Source organism: Cynoglossus semilaevis, chromosome 8, assembly GCF_000523025.1.
Source record: "Cynoglossus semilaevis isolate Cse_v1.0 chromosome 8, Cse_v1.0, whole genome shotgun sequence".
In the NCBI taxonomy this organism is placed as follows: Eukaryota; Metazoa; Chordata; class Actinopteri; order Pleuronectiformes; family Cynoglossidae; genus Cynoglossus; species Cynoglossus semilaevis.
Genome location: NC_024314.1, coordinates 7,055,288 through 7,075,503, shown reverse-complemented (window position 1 = coordinate 7,075,503; position 20,216 = coordinate 7,055,288). Strand labels below are relative to the sequence as shown.

The following is a 20,216-nucleotide window of genomic DNA, read 5'->3' as shown; positions in this document are numbered from 1 at the left end:
ACATAAAGCGACACACAATTGTGAAGTAGAAGGAAAATTATACATGACTTTAAATTGTTTTTAGAAATAAAAAACTGAAAAATGTGGCGTGGCACTTCAAGCCACTGTATAATAAAATCATGCCTCCTACTGGACAGGAATGACATGACAGTTTAAGCAGAACAATCTGAATGTGTGTGTGTGTGTGTGTGTGTGTGTGTGTGTATTTCTGCAGTATGTACAGTTATAACAAATATCTTCAGATTACCTTGTTTTCAGATGGTGTTTAAAATACTAGTGTGTAAAAGAGCAGCACATGATTATCTAGGTGTCTTTCTAACTTCTTCAGGAGTGTGTTTGTGTGTGTATATGTGTGCATTTTCTGGATAATTACCCTCCTTTTTGAAGGAGCAGGACTGACACTGGTTCAGTCTCATCTCAGTCCTGTATTTCTACACAGTGTCAAATAAATCAGTTTAGGTCAATATGCTGAGACATCAGCACTTACAGAAACTATTGTCACTGTGCTGGGGCTGTGCCGACACCCACTGGGCTACACTGTAGATGTGGTCACAAGGACATGGAAACATAATTGACTCCTACAGCCAGTAAAGATGTGAACAAAATAACCAGGCTCTCTGTTTTGTTGATAGATACATGGGAAAACACAACCAATTGCAGCTGCCTGCCCAAATAACACAGAACAACACAAGTATTGCACAAAGGTTGTGCTTGTGAGGTTTATGTCAGAGTGGGGGGAAAGGAGCCCCAGACATAACATTGAAAATATGTCAGGGTTTTGCACAGAAAAGCAGAAGATGGATGTTATGACAGAGAACATGTCCAGATCTAATTCTTGTTAACTTGGATTAAGACTTCGGTGTGTAGAAAAAGAATAGAGTATGACTTGTGTATCACTTGTCTAGGACAGGGAGAAATTTAAAATGCAGGCACAGGGTTGAATCCCTGCAGAGAGATGCATTAACACACACTTCCATTTGCCTATTTAAATGACTGTGTGTATCTGACAGGGTAGTTCAGGAAATCCCAGCATACTCGACCTCTAGGTTGAGGGTCAGGCATTGACCTGTGTTGTTGAGGATTATACTATATGTGTTTTGAATTTGACTAAGACTTGACTAAGAACAACTGCAGTAACCTGTGTGTGTCTCTAAACACACAATCCAACCAATGGATCTGTTGTTCTTCAGCCCAACCTGTAGTAGAGAGAAAAGAAAAGATTTGCAGGTGACGAGAGAAAGAGTGAGAGAACAAGATAGTCAAGTCTCCTGCTTGTGGCTGAAATCCCTCCCACCTCGTACTCTTTTCTACCCTCTCAAACCCCTCCACCAAGTGCCTCACTGTTGTCACAGCTTGAAAGCAGGTGTCTTCCCTCCCATCAGCCGGGGGGATGTGGAAGAAAAAGCTGCACATCAGCAGGACTAGAGCCTCGCGCAGGAACAGCGCCACTCCGTGAGTTCTTCCCACTGCAGTGATTGGAGGCCGGTGTCAAACTGTGGTTTTTATTTTTGATACAACTCTAGCGAGGAGATGTAATCTTCTTAGATGTAATCAAAGAGGATGTGTTGACTGTACAGTGCTGGAGGTAAAGTGAGGCAACAGTGGTTGTGTTCTTAGTCCTTTTGTGGTGTCCTAGCAGTTGTTAGTCTGAGTTAAATATGTGCTCATACAACATATATTCATGCAAGCATAGGCGCCGATTCTGTGGGTGCTTCAGGGTCGAAGCACCCACGGAGATTGCTGAACACCCATGGAGATTAATGAGCACCCAGGCAGAGCAAGCACCCAGCCGCATAAACTTAAATTGGCGCCCCCTGCATACAATTCAGCTTTAGGTCTGATGTTATTTCAGATGATATTGGTAGGTCATTCAGCTATATTTAAAGCCATGGTTCAAATTGTGAAACATAGGCAAATTCGCATGTGATCTTTGTCTGTTTTCTTTAAATTTAATTATTACTCACTTGAAAATAATTATGTCCAAAAATTGCTGGTTACAGTATTTCTTACTGTCTTTGTTTTTAGTGCCCACTGTTCACTGTGGTGATGGGTTAAATGCAGAGGTCACATTTTGTTGTGTGCAGTAATATGTGTCACAATGTCACAATGACAAGGAGTTCACTTTCCTTTTTTTTACCCCTTTTTAAGCATAATTATTTAATTAATTAGAAGGCACTACCCTTTGTTAAAAAAAAAGTAACAGACTCAGAAATGCGTGGACAAACTGGTGGATTTTTAGAGTATCTGAGATTTTAGTTTGTTCATTCATTATGTCGTGCTGGAACTTTTGGGTTTCTTAACAGCTTCTCTTTTTTGTAAAACTTCTACCTGTTAAACCAGAGGTTTATGCCTCCGGGGTGAAAAGGTTTTTTCTCTTCTCACAACCCTATTTTCAGTTATTGTATTTTTTATTGTACTTAAATAAATCAAAACATGCTGGGAATGTTCTGTCCCAAAATTATTCCGCTTTTTGCCCTGGTTCTTCTCACACAAATTAACTATTGAACTGTTCTTTTTAACTTTCAATCCCACTTTTGATTCGTCCACATTGATTTCTGTGTTCAGCTGCAGCGGCTCCCACTAAAGCAGAGCTCACTTTCATATTTTCACTCTGGAGATATTATTGCAACTAAAACGGTAATGCTTAGATGCTTTTAGCAGAAACGGAGACCGGCTGCAGTCTGACATTTAATCTATGTTTACGTGAGTGAATCAGAGCAAACAGAAAGGAATCATCGAGCTGTTCTGGGTGTTTGCTGGAGAGTCATCACCAGCTGAATCATGTTTTCTCTCTTACCATTTTTATCCCTTTTTATTCTAGCCTCCAGCATGAGTGACTGATTCTCCTGCATTTGTTGGCCATTATTCCAGCGGCTTTTAGAGACATTTATTTTAATACTTGTTCATAAAAAACACCAACATCCCAGTACTTTGTATGCTGACTTTACCTTGTCCTCCCTGTCCTTCTCTCTTTCTTCCTGTGTTTACAGGTTAGTATATTAGTTCAGTGGTCATGGCGCTTGTGTTACAGCAGGATCACTAGTTTGATCCCCGGTGGTAACTGATGGCCTCTGTGTTTGCAGCTACGTATGTGTGGGTTTTATCCTAGTCTGCCAGTTTCAAACATGTCAAAGGTGCATCCCACAATTGCCCACTGACTGTTGGGGTTACCTTCCCCCCGCCCCCCCCGTGATTTAGTTGTGGATAAAAAGAACTGTTCTTGTTTGCTTCATTTTTGGGTTTTTAAATATATTTTTATGTATCCAGAAAGAAACTAGTAATAACTGTGAGTCCTCACTGTATTTGCATTAATATTATTTTATTTATTATATGTTTTCTGTGCTATGCAAAAGGTAATATTGTTGCATGTTTGTTGTTTTTATTACATTTTTGAATATTTTTTTATGTATTTTTATATGTAGTTCCATTTTAGTCCTAGAAAAGAGATTTTAACCTCCCTGACAGTTTTTGGCATTGTATATAACTACCTAGCCTGACATTGTTCTCTCCTCTTCTTTCCTGTCCTCCTATCTTCTCTCTTCTCCTCTTAATTTCCTTTCTGTCCTCTACTTTCTTCCAGGGCTGAAAAGACAGAAGTTTTAAGTGAGGACCTGTTACAGGTAAAATTTATTTTTACCTTACTTATATGTTTTTACCATAATATTTTTTTCTTTCTTGTCTGAAGGGAAAAATCCTCTTTGATAGGAGGTATTCAGCATGTAATTTTTCATATGGCCTCCAGGCAACATTAATGAGTGCTAAAATTGAATCTTTGTGAAACAAAAGATTGAATGTCCCCACTGACAGGCTTAGACTGCAGCCCAGTAATTGTTCTGATTAATGCCATTCTCATTTCAACTGGGCTGGTTCTATAATGAGGGGAAAGATGTTTAAATAAAACAGGTGAGAATCTCTCTGACCTGCTGGGAAAGACCTTATTCATGCTGATATTACAAAGAGACCCGGAGCTTTAGCAGGCAGCTGCATCACTAAACTTTTTAATCTCTCATCTGTGCAGAAACTAATTGTGCATTTATTTTAGGTGGAGAAGCGTCTAGAGCTGGTCAAGCAGGTCTCACATAGCACACACAAGAGGTTAACTGCTTGTCTGCAAGGCCAGCAAGGCGTGGATGTGGACAAGAAGTCAGTCAGGTCCCCCTCGGTAAGAACTAGGCCAGACTCAATAGTGGAAATACGAGATACAGTGGACACAGATGCAATTGCAAAAAGTAACAAAGAATACAATACAAAACAATTGAGCAAAAAGCATTGTATGAGAAATGTGCAGAGACACTCATAGCTGCTGAAGTACTTTATATTTATGAGTTATTTATTTGCACAAACTGGCCAAAAGAAAACTGATAGATTTGTTGCCATTTTATACCAGCTTCCTCTGTGTGTTACAAAACCTTTGGCAACTTGGGTATTACTGTCAGTGATTGAGCATAGACTTTTTATATGAGTCACAGGCATTATACAAGACTCTCCTTGAATGGAAGTGAAAGTTATGTTTTACATGAACTGTCTGGTTTCTCTTTCAATTTAAAACACAGTTCTGCACCCAAAATAAACCCGACCATTCTGGTAATGTGGAAGTGACAATATAATGGAACAGGGAAACTGAGATACATGTTCGTAATATTTATGAGAGTGTTATTAATAACTGTGTGGCTGTAAAAGGCATGCCAGACTAATCTGCTGACTGCAGACCAGATGACTGTTAGCCACAAGCACTAAGGTGAATAACAAAAACAAAACAAAACTAGCTAAATGTATGCTTTGATTGAGCCATACAACAGCATAGTCCAGAATTTTCTAAAGAAGGATTAGCTAATGGTTGCCAAAAAGATGTCCATGAAAAAAATAAAATATATTATCCCAAAAATATTAATAGACTTAATGGCTAGAAGAGACAAATGTAGTAGTTCAGAATGAACTAAAGGCAACTGTAAATAAACTCAGCAAAGCTACATTTTACGTTTTATGTAGTCAAAACATATCAAAAGTAGCTTAATGATGTTTTTGATAAATGAACAATTACATTTGTTTAGTTATCTCAGGTCATGTTTTGGAGTCAATAGTTCCTCGTTCAACATCAATTCTTTATGCAATTTGTGCTTATCTCCCTGCAGAAAAAGCTTCCTTTGACAACACTAGCACAATGCATGGTGGACGGGGCAGCAGTGCTAGGAGACGAGTCTTTACTAGGGTTAGTAAAAACACCCAGAATAAAGTACTTTTTAGAACATAGAAAATGAACTTGTAACTGTACTTTTTACTGATTAAATAACAATCAGATTAATTATATTTTTCTTTGTTTAATAGTAGGTCTTTTTTTAAATTCACCATTTTAATCTTAAAACTAATTTTCCTATAGGTAATCTGTTAAACAACTATGTCCTTTGTCAGCCTGTAACCTGTGTCTAATTGCCTGTTTGTTGTTTATTTGTTTATTTATTTTCTTCTCCAATAACTCGGGCAGAAAATAGAAGGAAGGAAAGCAGCACCTGTTGATATAAAACTACTTTTATGGCACTGTTTACAGCGCCACAAAAGTGCAATCTGTATCACACCACAGGGATGCATTATATCTTACAGCACACTGTTACTACGGCTTAGTTGTTTGATAAGAAGTGATCAAGAATTTTCTCTTTTTTTCTGTTTAAGGAAAATGCTAAAGCTCTGTGGAGAGACACAGGACAGACTCGCTCAGGAGCTCATCGAGTTCGAGCTCACCATAGAGAGAGACGTCATCGAGCCGCTGTACGATCTTGCAGAGGTATGGGAACTTCTTTCATTTATCTGACTTATTTGATTTTGGTCTGTCATCTTTGTCATTGTTAAAATGGACAGAAAGAGAGATAAAATAGAGGCTAAATATAATTGGTGTCCCTTTGTGATTGGGTACTAAATTGTCCAATGTGGAACTATTGCTGTAATCACAGTATTGAGAAGCGTCACGGTCACCGTGACGATGGTAAACATCCTTGACAAGCCGCATGATCAGGCTTTTAATGGATGTTCCAGCAGTTAGTTACATGCACTGACTAATCATATTCAAGCTTACCCTTGGCCTCTCACCACCAAAATCTGCAACAGGGTTAGAAATGTTCATGGGTTCAAGGTTCAAGATCTATGCTGGAAACACGGTCACATAACTTTCATACAATGGAAAACATTGTCACTACTGTATCCCGTGTTTCCTTCTGAGTTAAAGCATAGTTTACAGAATTAATATCACGTTCCAACAGAGAAATTGTAAAATGAAATGAAATGAGCATTTAAAATCAAGTTAGAAGACGCCTCAAGTTCCAACAAAGTTTTGTCGGTTGTCACCTGGTGGTCCCTGGCTAATTACTACTCAAGCTTATCTGCTGCTCACTCAGATATAAATATTGATAAAACTACTATTATTTATAATCTTCCAACTTAGCTCACCCAGTAAATCCAAATTTGAAGCAAAATAGAATTTGTACTCAATAACAAAAGAATACCTTTAAGTTAATGTAAGAGTTTAAAGCTGTCCAAAATTCATTGTGACACCTTCAAACAACGGAAACATCTCTGCGGTGTCTGCTCAGGTGGAAGTCCCAAACATCCAGAAACAAAGGAAACATTTAGCAAAACTGGTCCTCGACATGGATTCTGCACGCACACGGTGAGTATCTCACTATGAGTGACTGTTTTTGTGTGTGAGAGAAAGAGCTGATGCCTGTAATTGAAGAAACTCCATCCCCTGTGAATCAACTACCCCTTCAGCTTCCCACTGGGAACAGTCTCTAGAATGGCACTGATGTAAAACTTCCACAGTTTTTTCTCAATTTCTGGCTCTGCCCTAATTTTTTTATCATTCAACCATCTGGCACTGTTATTTTCTAATCTCCAGACCTGATGATACATAATAAAATCTCATACTGGCCTGGAAAGTTTTGACTCATTTTTGTCAAATTTTTCCTTCCATGCATTCAGAAACAGTTCCCTTAAGACTGACTCACTGTCAGTGATGGGTAGTGAAATGTAAAAATGTGATTTTATTTCACTGCAGTCCTGTGTGTGATTTAACTTCCAAATGACCCAAATCTGGGACTTTTTTTCCATCATCCAACTGTGTCCTGAGCTCTTCTGGTAGCACTGTTTATTATCTCCACTCAGACTGTGCAGACAAATAACACAGATCAAATTCTGGCAGCTTGTCTGAGGAGCTGGAGGAGAGTCTGATAGAATAAATTAGTAAAAAAAAAAAGCCTTGTTATAAGTTGAACGCAGGATAGCACGCTGAATGGGTGTTAAGTCTTGTCAGGTTGTTCAATCCAAACTTGAAATAAACTTTTGTTTTATTTGTCATGAGTCACTTACTTAGAACTGTTTATGATTCTTTCCCTCTGGAAAAATGAGTCTGACGCTGAAGGCAAATGAAAACAAATGTTTCTGTTCTTCTTTAATGCACTTTTCCTCGGTCCTGCCAACTCTCTGATTAATTTCTATTTATTATGACTACATTATCTCCCACCCACAGACAAAGCCCACTAAATCGATCTTCTGCTTTCAGATATTATCAGTCTACCAAGTCTTCTGGACTGTCCAGTAACCTGCAGTCGACGGGAGCCAAGGCCGACCACCTCAGGGAAGAAATGGAGGAGGCAGCCAACCGCATGGAGATCTGTCGAGTCAGTGGTCACCTAGATTTTCTATGTTAGAATTTATTTAGACACCTGGAGGTTTCTTTTTTACATACTCTTGTTTTTAGCTGTTAATAATTCTAAATACTCTGACCTAAACTCCCCTGGGTTTGACACTTGACCACTGTATATGGCAGTTGATTTTGTTTCATATAACCTTTAAACTTTAAACCTTAACATATTGTTCTACATGCTTTATGATTACTGATAAAAGATAACTGATAAAAGCTTTTAGGCTTTAATGTTTTTTTGGCTTAAAAAAGGCCTAATTTGACATTTTCTAAAGTTGAAACACATTAAGACTATGGGTCATTTTGCCACAAACAAACATGACTTACAGGAAAATCCTCAATTTCTGTTAAATTCATTATCTATTCTGACCAGTTTTTTTGTTTTTCTAATCAATTATGGGAGTAGCCTTGTCTTAAGGCAATTTATATTCATGCCCCAGCTAATTTACATAATTTTGACGGGACTTAAACAGTGGGTAAAACGCAGCACTGTAATGAAAAACTACTTAGTTCCTTTAAAGTGGTTCATAGTTCTTCTTGGTCCTGATTCTGTGTAATCTAAACATGTTTTGCCTTAATCCATCATTAAATCATTTAAAAATATATATTCTATAAGCTTCATTGCCTAAAGTGCTTCCATTTTACCACTTTTACTTACTAAATAAACCACATAGAGCGCATGGTAAATACAACTTTCCATGACATAACCAGGGGTTAATAATGCAACTTACTGTAACAATAATTGATGTAGTCACCGACACCAGGGCTCTCTGTGGTGTTAGATTTCATATGTGAGTCCCACTGTACACCTTTTTGTGTTTTCTTTTTCCCACCAGGATCAGTTATCAGCAGACATGTACAGTTTTGTGGCCAAAGAAATTGACTATGCAAGCTATTTCCAGACAGTAAGTACAGCAGCTCTGCAGACAGCAGCCAAAGTACAGAAACTTCTGCATAATAATCCTCTTTAAATTCTTTCGTGTGTGTCTTTGTCTAGATGATAGAAGCCCAGGCGGAGTATCACAGGAAGTCCTTAGAGCTGCTTCAGAATATTCTGCCCCAGATCAAAGCTCATCAGGGTGAGTTTTAAACCAACAAACACACACTCCTGGTGTGACCCTTTTTTGTCCTCACCTGATTATACTGTAAACCCTTGACTGTCTCGATGAAATCAGATGAGATATATGATATCACAGGTAGGATTTTAAAACACTAATAATTGGACACAGTTATTCTCAACAAATTCAATCAATAATGTTCTATTAAAAATAACAACAGTACCTATCACTCATTGACTTATAAATGATCAATAATTTGTCCTCTAGTGCTACAGGGTGGATGGATGGTTAGTAGTTACAATGGTGCCCAATGTGCAGCAAATAAATAGGATTAAAATATGATAAGTTGAGCTGTGTCTAGTGAAAAAAGTAGCTTATTCCAGTCACACAATATGATATGAGTGTGTTAACCCACAGTGAGACTGTTGGTGTAGTAGAAAGCTTTCACCATGTAGAATCTCATTTGTGGGGGCAGAGCTGCGTCTGTTGTTTCTGCACGTCTTACACTATGTGTGTTTTTACAGAGACCTGGGTGGAGAAACCATGCTATGGGAAACCATTAGAGGAGCACTTAGCACTCAGTGGGAGAGATATTGCCTTCCCTATTGAAGCCTGTGTCACCATGCTGTTGGAGTGTGGCATGCAGGAGGAGGTCAGGCTACACCACTCACACAAACCAACACATCAATGAAGTAAATACGTTTCACTACTGTAAGAACAGATGCAGTCTCCCTTAAAACGTTGCTAACAACATTTGTACTTTGTTTTGAAGGTTGAGGTTGTTTGTGAGGAGCTACTGACAGGAATTTGAGTTTCAGCATATTGTGGAGCATATGGCAGGAGAAGGAATAGAACTGAATAGAATAGAAAACAATACTGCAGTACAGTGCAGTACTTATTTTTGTTTTGAATTTGATTTTAAATTATTTTCTTCATATTTATTTCAAAATTCTTTTGCATCATAGGGTTTGTTTAGAATTGCTCCGTCAGCCTCCAAATTGAAGAAGCTGAAGGCGTCCTTAGACTGTGGTGTCTTAGATGTTCAAGAATATTCTGCAGACCCTCACGCCATCGCAGGTGAGTTCACTTACACACCTGCCTCTCATTTCCATTGTCAAGAATGTGTAACTCACCTCGCATGAATGGATTTACAAGAAAACAGTCATTGTGTTTCATTAGTTTAATCATATCTGCAAATTCCCAACACACTGACACACTGTTTTATTGAGATTCAAATGTTTACTAGTGGAAATAACAACTTAATTATTTATGACAATGTAAAATCTTATTCTTTTGTTTTGTTATTCTTTTGTTTGAAAATACTTGAGAATTCATTTAACCTTTAACCCAACATAGTTTTATTAGTAACAGTTAAATTGATCCAATTTAATCCAAAATTTGCTGGTTTTTCCAACAGTGGCTTTCACTCATGACAAATTGTCAATAGAATTCTTTGTTGCACATAAGATAGAATCACACGTCTGTCACATGAAAGTTTTCTCTATTAGTCATGCAGTTCTTCACGGTAAAAAATGTTTATGTCCATCAGACTAATGAAAGGAGCCCTGCTGCTGTAGACTGGACAGTACGTCCCACAATTAGTATAATTTACCCATATTCTTTAACCTTAAATGTTTATTAAAATACATGTTTTTAAGTAACGAAACAAGCTGCATTACTGTGTACAAATGAAGAGTTAGGAACCAAAGTGAAATGAGGCAACTCCTTACAGTAAAGGGTATATAAAAAAGCAGAGCATGTCTTGGTTAAGGTCTGATCAAAACTGGCTCAGTTTTTCATGCCCTTCATTCAACCGATTAAACACTGTGACCAAGTTGTGGGTCACACCCCACTCGAGAAATATTGATTTTTTTTCTTTAAATAGGACACAAGATTTAAGCATTTTGCCGCCATTTGAAGATAATTTCTCCTCTGTAGTACTAAAACAAATCATCCAAGTACCTTCATATGATTGATATATAGTATATATATATACATACACATATATTGCTACGATAAAGTGAGTCATAATGTTAAATTCTGATTGCGATAAGAGATCAACTCTAAGAAACCTGCGTCATCAGGAGCTCATTTTTCACATTGTTTCAGTTGATTGAAATCAGAATAATTGGAGTAAATGTGTGCATCAGTCTTTGGTTTCACAGCAGTTCCCATTATTCACTGTCTCTTTATAGCTGGCTACACCAAATCCAAGCCCACAGATTAGACCGCAGCCACCATGCTGTCTCCCAGCATGGAGTGCCCTGACTTTTTCTGTTTGTCTTCCATCACATGCTTCCCTGTAGGAAATAAACAGAGTATCAGACCAGAGAGAGAAATGGATGCCATGGAAGTCAGAAAGTGAAGCCCATTCATTAGTCTTTCCTTGTCAGGAGAGAAATTACTCTTAGACCTAACAATGTTCTATGTTAGTGTTTTAATTTCATTTAAATAGCCAGGATTGAATTTGATGATTTCAGTGACAGATTCTACTTCCTGGCTGAATATAAAGCTGCACATTTGAAGCTAAATAGTCTTTAAGCCAAGACAATAAAGTTGTTGCAAACTTTAGAATTTTTTTTTACACAATCATTTGTGAATATAATGAAACACTGTGGTACATGTGGTAGCTGATGTTTATCTCACCGTTAGTGTGTATCACAAAAAACTACTTTCTCCCCGTATCCTATACATGCATACATGTATTTATGTGTTTAATCCTGATCTCTCTAGGGGCATTGAAGTCCTACCTGCGTGAGCTGCCTGAGCCTTTAATGACCTTTGAACTCTACAACGACTGGATCCAAGCCTCCAAGTGTGTATATATTCACTGAAATAACATGGACATTCTTTTAATCTTTCCACTAAAAAATTGCACATTACTATTTGTACTATTTACTATTTGTTTTATGTCTGTCTGCTGTGATGCTGAGTGACAATTTTCTTTGTGCAGCATTCAAGATCAAGACAAGAGACTCCAGGCTCTTCTTAACGCCTGTGAGAAACTGCCACCAGCCAACAACAACAACTTTAAGTAAGTCACTGTTTTGAAATGTAACACACTTTTGGTCTCCAGCTGCTAAATGCCTAACTCTAGTACAGGGGTGGCCAACCAGTCAAGAGCCACAATTTCTACCGTGTTACTGCAAAGAGCCACGTGACATACATGGGCACACATGAACTGCCGCATCCCTTAAAAAAAATAAAATAAATAAAACTCTCCCACTCTTTTAAACTTCCTGTATACATCTTTTCAGCTGTGCAAATTGAGTTTTCCCTAAGTAATTTGCATCATTGGCCATCGAGTTTCACATAGTGTAAAAAAAAATACAAAGATTCGACATGAACGTAAGAGGCGCATGAAACCGGGCAAAGAGCCGCATGTGGCTCCCGAGCCACAGGTTGGCCATGCCTGCCTTAGTATATTTACCAGCTGATCTCTGAACTTGTCTGTCTACTGCTATATATGTAGTCGGATTGGTCTGAAAAAACAGGTCCCTTTTGTGGTTGTCATTTGTTACACCAAAAATAAAAAAGACCAATGGATTAAAAAGGACCAAAATACCAGGATATGAGGATCATGATCTTGACTTCCATTTTATTATTCCCTCTAAAAATATATTTACAAATTTCCATTTAAACTACATTTGTTAATGCCTACTGGAAAAGGAGAATTTTTATTAGACTTTCTGGCACTTGGTGTTGTTTGGTATTATCTTGTTTTTACTACTTACTTAAGTTTCTTAAAATACATCAATATCTGTGCTTTAAAAAAAACCTAGTAGATGCTGAAATGGTAAGTCTTAGACAGTGGTTGAGGAGCTGTCACTGCGCAGAAGAAGTAAAAAAAAGAAAGGACAGAGGGGATAAAAACAGCGAGACACTGCAGCCCTTGTCAGTATCGTCCTGCTCTGAGAAGACTTGTCAGACCTGTCCAAATAAATGAGCGGCATGATGTTCATTCAACTGTAGTCTGACTCAGTATGAGTCATTCACACCAACAGCTCAAACCCAGGAGCTCCTTTGTGAAGAGTGAAAATCAAGAAGAGCCATTTGCCTTAATGATGGGATGTTCCAGCTCTAAATAGTTCTCTAAGGTTATGAAAGCTAAATAGTGATGCTCAAACTACTAATTTACCTACAGTGAGCTGGGAAAGGTAGTAACACAATCTGAGAATTAACATATCTGAGAATTTCCTTTCTTTTACCTTGACTTTTTATAATGGGAGCATTGCATGCTGACAAGACTTGAAGTCACCTGCATTTGTAGTGTAATACATTCTTGTCTGCTCTATGTATTTAGAGTATGTTGGTATTTTATTTATGTATGTACTGTATGTTACCAGGTATCTGATCAAGTTCCTCTCTAAACTGACTGAGCATCAGGATCTGAACAAAATGACACCTGGAAATATTGCAATAGTCCTTGGACCGAATCTGCTGTGGACACACAATGAGGGGTGAGGAAGACATTTTGAAAAGTGTATATACTGTATATAATTAAATGTTTGTACATTTACATTTTACATTTACGTTTGTACAACTACATTATAAGCATAGCTTAGAATATATATTTATAATCAATTTCATTATATTCAAGATATTTAGGATACATTCAATTTTTCAAAAACATTTCATTTTCATTATATCCTCTTAAGTCTTATTTCATGCTGTTCTACTATCTATCAGTAACTACATTTCCTATTCTTTGCTTCCCAAACAAAATTCAGCAAACATGGGTAGTAGTGTGAGACACACACTATTTCAGTGTCACATTTTGGGCTGGACATCTGAGTTGTTAAATAAATCTGAGGAGAAAAGATTAGGCTTAAATTAAGCTTTATTTGGAGTAATTTTCCTTCCATTTTTATTCTGAGCAAATTCCTCTTATGGCATCTACATTGAATAACTAGTCAGTTGTCATAGCTTTTTGGACTTAAACAGTAGATTTGTTTTGTCTTCTTATTCTCTTTACAAATGCAGTGCAGTGCAGGTTTATTTCAGGACTCCTAGCCTTACAATACTGTTGAGTTGTGGCATAATGTTTAACATGAACAAATAGTAGGTGTCACCACCTGACACCTTCTTTATTTTACTTAAATTCAGGAGACTGGAAATTTCGTCCTATTGTAGTCACCATTGCTCCATGCTAATGCAGAATTTGATCATGGTGACTGAGCAATTTCAGGACAGTCTGTTGAAGGACAATCCATTTTTATTTTTGTGTTGATCTCACTGCGTCTTGGGCCCTCACTTCTAATTAGTAATTTATTGCAGCACTAACATACATCCTTGAAATTCAGCAGCTCCTTCAAACTCTGTTTTGAAAGCCCTTGTCCTCTGTTCACAGCAGCAACATCACAGAAATGATGACGACTGTTTCCTTACAAATCGTTGGCATCATTGAGCCCATCATCCAACACGCTGACTGGTTCTTCCCTGGAGGTGAGGAACATGAATATATCAGAACAAAGAACTTTCCCCCTTTTAATAGTTGTGTCTAATTTTTTTCTCTTTCATCCTTCTCAGATATTGAGTTCAACGTCACAGGGAATTATGGAAGCCCCGTCCACACCAACCACAATGCCAACTACAGCTCCATGCCGTCCCCTGACATGGAACAGATCGATCGCAGACAGAACGACCAGAGTCGACGGCCACTCAGCGTTGCAACAGATAACATGATGTTAGAGTTCTATAAGAAAGATGGGTATGTTCCTCTCGTTGTATTTTATATTTTTTATAATCATTCTTATTCCTCTATTTTACTGCAGCAAAAAGAAAAAGTCCACAAAGGGTGTGAGGATTAATGTAAGACAGGATAAAACAAAACCTCCACTTTATTTGAAAACAGATGGAGCACATTTAGACTTGAACAACAACTCATTTTCCAACTGTGACAAAGCAGCTTTCAAAAAGACCATCACCTTAATGTCTTGGTTATGAATGTGGGACAGACAAATTCTTGAGTTATTACGCAACTCTAATGGGAAGTGACTCATGGCAGCGTTTACGTAGTTCATTGCAGAGAAGCTGCGCTTCCTAACTCCTTTTTTAATTCTCTTTTTGAAGGTTAATAAGGTGACAGAGAACAAGAAAAAGACAGTTCAGAAAAGAGTCAGATGACATTTGCTCTGCTACTGGATGAATTTAGAAGTTCTCAGCTATGGAAAAGGGAGATTAGTTGTAAATTAGACAGCGCTTCTTTTTCTTCTTGTCTATTTTATGTGTGTTTCTTTGAAGCTGTAATACAGCCTGGCTTTTATCAGACCCTGAGAAGTCTGAGCTCTCTGCAGCCTGAGAACCACATGAAGCCAAGTTAATTAGTTCAGGTCTGAGAGCATGCTGGGTCTGATCAATACAGCTCAACTTTAAGAGAAACTCACAGAGATCAGCTCTCAGAGCCACAGAGCCACTCTGAGTGTAATTTAAAAGGTAGAGCATGCGGAAAATATACTAAACATGGACTATAAATCATTACACTATACAGTAATGATTCCAAAGTTGTCCTCCAAGTCATTCTAAACGAGCAGAAACAAAACCAAGGAAGCAACCCCATTCCAAAATGAAATACATTAATATGCAAACCACTCTTCAACAAAAATAAAATGTAATGACACAGAAAAAAAAAATCATTGCAGCAACATGATACTGACACATTTGTCCTTTTTTTCTGTGTCAATTTGGGAGTCGGTGTGACCTAATTATGCAGAAATTGAAGAATAGCTTTCTTTCCTTTGTGTTTGACATTATTGGAACACTTCTTTACCCCCCTGCTGCGTCCTCCTCCCTTCTTAGGTTTACCCCTCCTCTCTCGTGTCTTAATGGTTGGTCAGTCCAGCTCAGAGTCTCCTGCTGTTGTATGGTTAGGATGATAATGAGTCGAGGGGAAATCCCATCGTCCATGATCTTCACTCCTGTCCTTTTTGTGCTTGTTTCTGCTTTGACAATGCAGCATTAGGAAGATACAAAGGTACAGTATATAGTCACTTACCTTCTGCTCATCCTTTCATCAGTCATGATGTCATCCGTTCATCTCGGCTGCCAGTGACAGGGTCTGTCATGTGTTTGTGTGTTTAATGCCACAGTCACATCTACCTCAGATTCCCACACTTCACCTCCTCTTGTTCAATGTCTGTGACAGAGTACAGGGGACGCATGAGTGACCTGAACAAAGCAGGTCTTTCTTTCCCTGTTTACCTGAGAAACATCTTTGCATTTCCTGGCACTGGATGGACGTGTTCAGTCGGTGGAAACAAAAGTCTCTTGTTGCTAACTCTTAGATCAGTACATAGTTAAGGAGTAGTTCAACATTCCCACAGGTAGTTTTGTGCTCATGTAAAGCGTTGAAAAAGGGCTAGTTGTGTTTGCCAGGTTCTCTTGTTTTTACTTTATTATGACTCTTGTCCTTTCTATACAGCTGTTCTGTGTGTTGCATCTATGAGAATAATCATCACATCTCATTAAAAATTCATAATGGATTTTTGTCTTGAGCAAAAAGAAGAACTGTTTTGGTCACGATTGCTCAGAATAAAAAATGTCTTTGTGGTTAGAGTGGACTGACCCTTGACTCTCTTTCAGAGTCTGTGGTTTAGGTTTGATCTCCCTAAGCATCCCTGTGCCTAAGACCCACTCTCTCCCTCCCTTCCTCCTGTGACTTGATTGGCTCTCCATCTCTGTCCCACTGCAGCATGGGTGTGAGGGTGATGGACACATCTTGGGTGTCGCGCAGGTCTTCGTCGTCCTCCTCCTCCTCGCGTAAAACATCTTCCATGCCACCGAACATGTATCCCCCTGTCCCGCCCACAGATGCTCCCACCCCTGAGCAGACTGGGGATTCCTCCCCTTCCCCCACCCCACCTCCCACTAGCAGTGACCGAGCCAGGTAAGGCTGCTGTGCCCGTATGTCCCTCCTGCCTCCAGTCCTCCTGTTCTACCTCCTCGTCCTCCCCCTTACACACGTTGCTCCCCCTGCTGTTGGTGCTGTTGCCCGCTCCTCACCACGTCCGCTGCTGTGCTCTGCCACTGACCTCAGAACAGCCTTGTCTGCCCTCATCATGGATTTATTGTGTTACTGTTTTTTCCCCCACCCCATGAAATTCTCATATTCACCTTGTCCCCTCCGTCTGAACCCCAGTGTCTCATCTCAGGATTTACCTTCCTTTTCAACTTTTGTGATTGCTCTTGGTGAAGTTAGTAAAGTTTTTTTTCTTTGTGACAACTCATTATCTTTTTCACAAACCATTTTAGCTTAAATGGTTACACTGCAGATTTCATTTCTGTGTAAGATGGTTTTCCCATCAGAGGAAATCATGAAAGGTTTTTATCATAGTTGAGTAGAAATGGTTCACTGTGCATTAATGTGCCCGAATTACACTACTGTTTTGTTTTTGCTATTAGTTCAAGCATCATTAAAAACAGCACAACATTGTCACAAAGCCCTGCAATTTACAAGGTGACTGATTGTTCTGTTTCATCTCAGTTCCTTTTGAATAACACAGAGGTTTACAGGAACTCTAATTATTTCACTGCTGAGCCCTTATGTTGCCTTTCTAACAGATTTACAACAATTATATAGTCATTCTTTATTTGCACTTCTTGAACTTAAAAATAAACCTTCATAAACAGACATGAACTTCGTGTAAAAAAACCCTCACTACTCTTGCAACCCTATCATTTTTCATGATACCTTAACATTTTTATCATTTGCAGCTCAGACGATGCATCTTCCAATTGGTCGGACTCCTGTTATGCCTACCCCTCCCCTGAGGAGGAGAGGGTGCCTCCCCCTTACCCATGTTCTTCCTCTCCCTCCACTTTTATTTCCTACTCGCTCCCTTATCGTCATTTCTACGCCCGTGCACCATCGGGTATGCGTCCCATCGCTCCCAGCCCTGAATCCGTACTTCCCAGCCCCTCCCCTCCACCCTATTGCACTGGCTACAGCCCACCTCCGCTCCCTCACTCACTTTGCACCTCTCCACAGCCGCTTGATGTCAACTCCAACCCTCAACCTCGATCCCTGCATATTTCCAAACAGGCCTCGCTGTCTGATGCTCCGCATGCATCCCTGTCCAAAACAAACGGCTCCAGCCTTTACATTAAACCCCCGCTTGTTCTTACTCGGCACGATTTGTTCCTAGTTTCCCCTAAACCTCCGAAAACCCCCCTGTCTGCTCCCCCTCCACGGGCAGCCTGTGCCTGTAGCCAAGAGAGAGGAGCCAAGCTGACTAGGTAATTACAAACAATACCCATACAATGTGTACTTCCAGCACAATTAATAAGAGATCTGGGAGAAACCTTGGTACTTCATAGATCCATTTTCTTTTTGTTATTTACTATAACAGCTGTTGCGTATCCATATATACGATGATAGACCTTTAGATTCCTGCTCTTTGCCTTTAATCGTGCTCAAAATATTATTTCATACAACATCCATTCAAGGCAGTCACACAGCTTTGACTTCAACAATTTTTTTTTATCAAGTCCATTTTCAAACTCCAGACTGGAAAGGTACGAAAAGGAGCCCCATGTCAAAACCTATACTTTCAAGTACCTTCTAAATCGTCTAAACAAACAAATAATGAGGATGAGGGCAACATTTCCACGAGCAAATAGCACCACCAGGATGTAGAAAGGAGGTACTAATGTTCTTCGAGGTATCAGAGACAGTTCACTGTGACCTTGGACAATACTGGTGTGTTGAAAAGAACTATTTCCTCTTTCTTTAACACAGAATTCAAAGAACCAGAGAGCAAATTAAGGACAGATGAGTGAGACTGTGTTTGGACCAAACACTCTATCTACTCTATTCTTCATTAAATCTTTCGCTTTTGTCTCCTTTCAGAAATCATTGTGCTTTAGGTAGTCCATTATCAGATCCATGTTTAATTTAACAGTCATGTATGCATCCCATAACTGTATATGTTGCCAGGATATTCAGGAGCCAGTTGCCAGGCAACAAGTGAATTCAAAGCTTTCAGTGAATAAAATTATAAAAGTGGATGGTAATGGATCATTCCAGTGAGGCTGGTCAGCACTGAGTGGTAGACTCTGAGATCAAACCTTGAATTCAAAGAAAAACTGAGCAGAACGTTTGCTGAACTAAAAAAACCCTGGTTAGTGGTAAAAGGTTTCTTTATTTTTGTTATTATTTCAGAAGACAATTCAAGTGGGTTTAGCTTCACTGCTGAGAACTTGACTTAAGATCATTAATCATTAATCCATATTTCATCTGTGAGAGTCAAAGCCACTGCTAGTCAACCAGTAGAACCTGATTATCGCTCGACCTTAAGAACACTAAGTTCATTGGCATTCCAGCTGCACTGCACTGTAAAATAAGGTAAATCCATAAAGCCATTAGAGATTATTTGGAATTCTCTCTACCTCAGTTTTACTGGAATATCTCTCGCTTGCTGCTACACTGGTCACTCAGGTTGTTTGACATTGAACTGTACACTTGCACAACCACAAGAGATTTACAACAGACAGCATTGAATTTAAAATGTTGCATCTTTCTCCTTTCTTTCTCCTTCAGCACTCTGAAGAACAAGGAGCTGTCACCAATAATAGGACAGAAAGGAATCCAGGGAACATTGACCTCTAGTGGACAGTCTCTACACTCCGAGCACAGTCCACACTCCTTAAGGAGAGGTAATAAGGAAAAGTCAATATTTATCTAAAAATATAAACAATTGAATAAGTATAATATTCAGAAAAAGAACAAAGAAGTTTTATTTTTCTTCCCTTTGCAGCAAAGAAGTTAGCTCCAATCCCACCTAAAGGACCTTTTTGCCAGACAGGAGCCATGTCTGACCAGTCAACTGGTCAGCCTTCTCCAGTCAGCTTGTCACCCACTCCTCCTAGCACCCCCTCCCCGTATGGCTTTAGCTACCCACAAGGTTACGCCACAATCGGCTCACCGGTTCAGGTACAGATGGCCACCACACCATCTCTCTCTTCTCCACCCTCACTAGCTGGGACTCTCACTAAAACAAGGCCAACTCCCAAACCACCACGACAGAGGCCCAACTTACCTCCCCCTCAACCCCCATCCACCCCGGGCACGAGTCCACAGCCTCTGGAGAACTCTTCAGGTCTTCTAGATGGTTTATCTCCTGGTGAGAGTATGTCAACAGGTAACACAGAAATTTGAAATGTTACTTTATTCTTTCTGTACAGGAACCTGTTTACAATTGTTGCTGTCTACAATGTGTCCCAGAAATACATTATTATAAACCTTTATATCAATTCACACTAGATTTGCGATATCTAGAAAATACAGCACATTTATTAAATATAAATATTCTTTATGTGACGGTGATTCTGTGTTGACTACTAATTAACTTCAGGCTCTCTTACGCTTTATTTATCATTCACCAGAAGGCAGTTGATGGAATTATGTTCATGTCTAATTTTCCTTTCATTTCCGTTGCTCTTACTGTCTCACTTACAGCAGTATGAGGCGA

General features: G+C 39.0%; 1 protein-coding gene across 6 annotated transcripts in view; it reads left to right on the top strand.

The window, feature by feature from the left end:
* LOC103381894 (rho GTPase-activating protein 44-like) overlaps positions 1-20,216 on the top strand; it is a 49,501-nt gene that overhangs the window by 23,988 nt on the left and 5,297 nt on the right. Inside the window, exons 2-21 of one of the 6 annotated variants that reach the window (XM_025057263.1) lie at positions 3,581-3,620; positions 4,043-4,162; positions 5,133-5,209; positions 5,668-5,779; positions 6,582-6,658; positions 7,550-7,667; positions 8,527-8,595; positions 8,688-8,769; positions 9,273-9,400; positions 9,714-9,825; positions 11,482-11,563; positions 11,702-11,782; positions 13,095-13,208; positions 14,099-14,193; positions 14,278-14,458; positions 15,704-15,721; positions 16,439-16,633; positions 17,461-17,982; positions 19,286-19,401; positions 19,503-19,886. In XM_025057263.1, coding sequence (XP_024913031.1) covers positions 3,581-3,620; positions 4,043-4,162; positions 5,133-5,209; positions 5,668-5,779; positions 6,582-6,658; positions 7,550-7,667; positions 8,527-8,595; positions 8,688-8,769; positions 9,273-9,400; positions 9,714-9,825; positions 11,482-11,563; positions 11,702-11,782; positions 13,095-13,208; positions 14,099-14,193; positions 14,278-14,458; positions 15,704-15,721; positions 16,439-16,633; positions 17,461-17,982; positions 19,286-19,401; positions 19,503-19,886 — 2,723 coding nt within the window. The remainder of the gene's footprint in view (positions 1-3,580; positions 3,621-4,042; positions 4,163-5,132; positions 5,210-5,667; positions 5,780-6,581; positions 6,659-7,549; positions 7,668-8,526; positions 8,596-8,687; positions 8,770-9,272; positions 9,401-9,713; positions 9,826-11,481; positions 11,564-11,701; positions 11,783-13,094; positions 13,209-14,098; positions 14,194-14,277; positions 14,459-15,703; positions 15,722-16,438; positions 16,634-17,460; positions 17,983-19,285; positions 19,402-19,502; positions 19,887-20,216) is intronic. The other 5 variants (XM_025057265.1, XM_025057264.1, XM_017034205.2 and 2 more) reach the window with 5 other exon arrangements.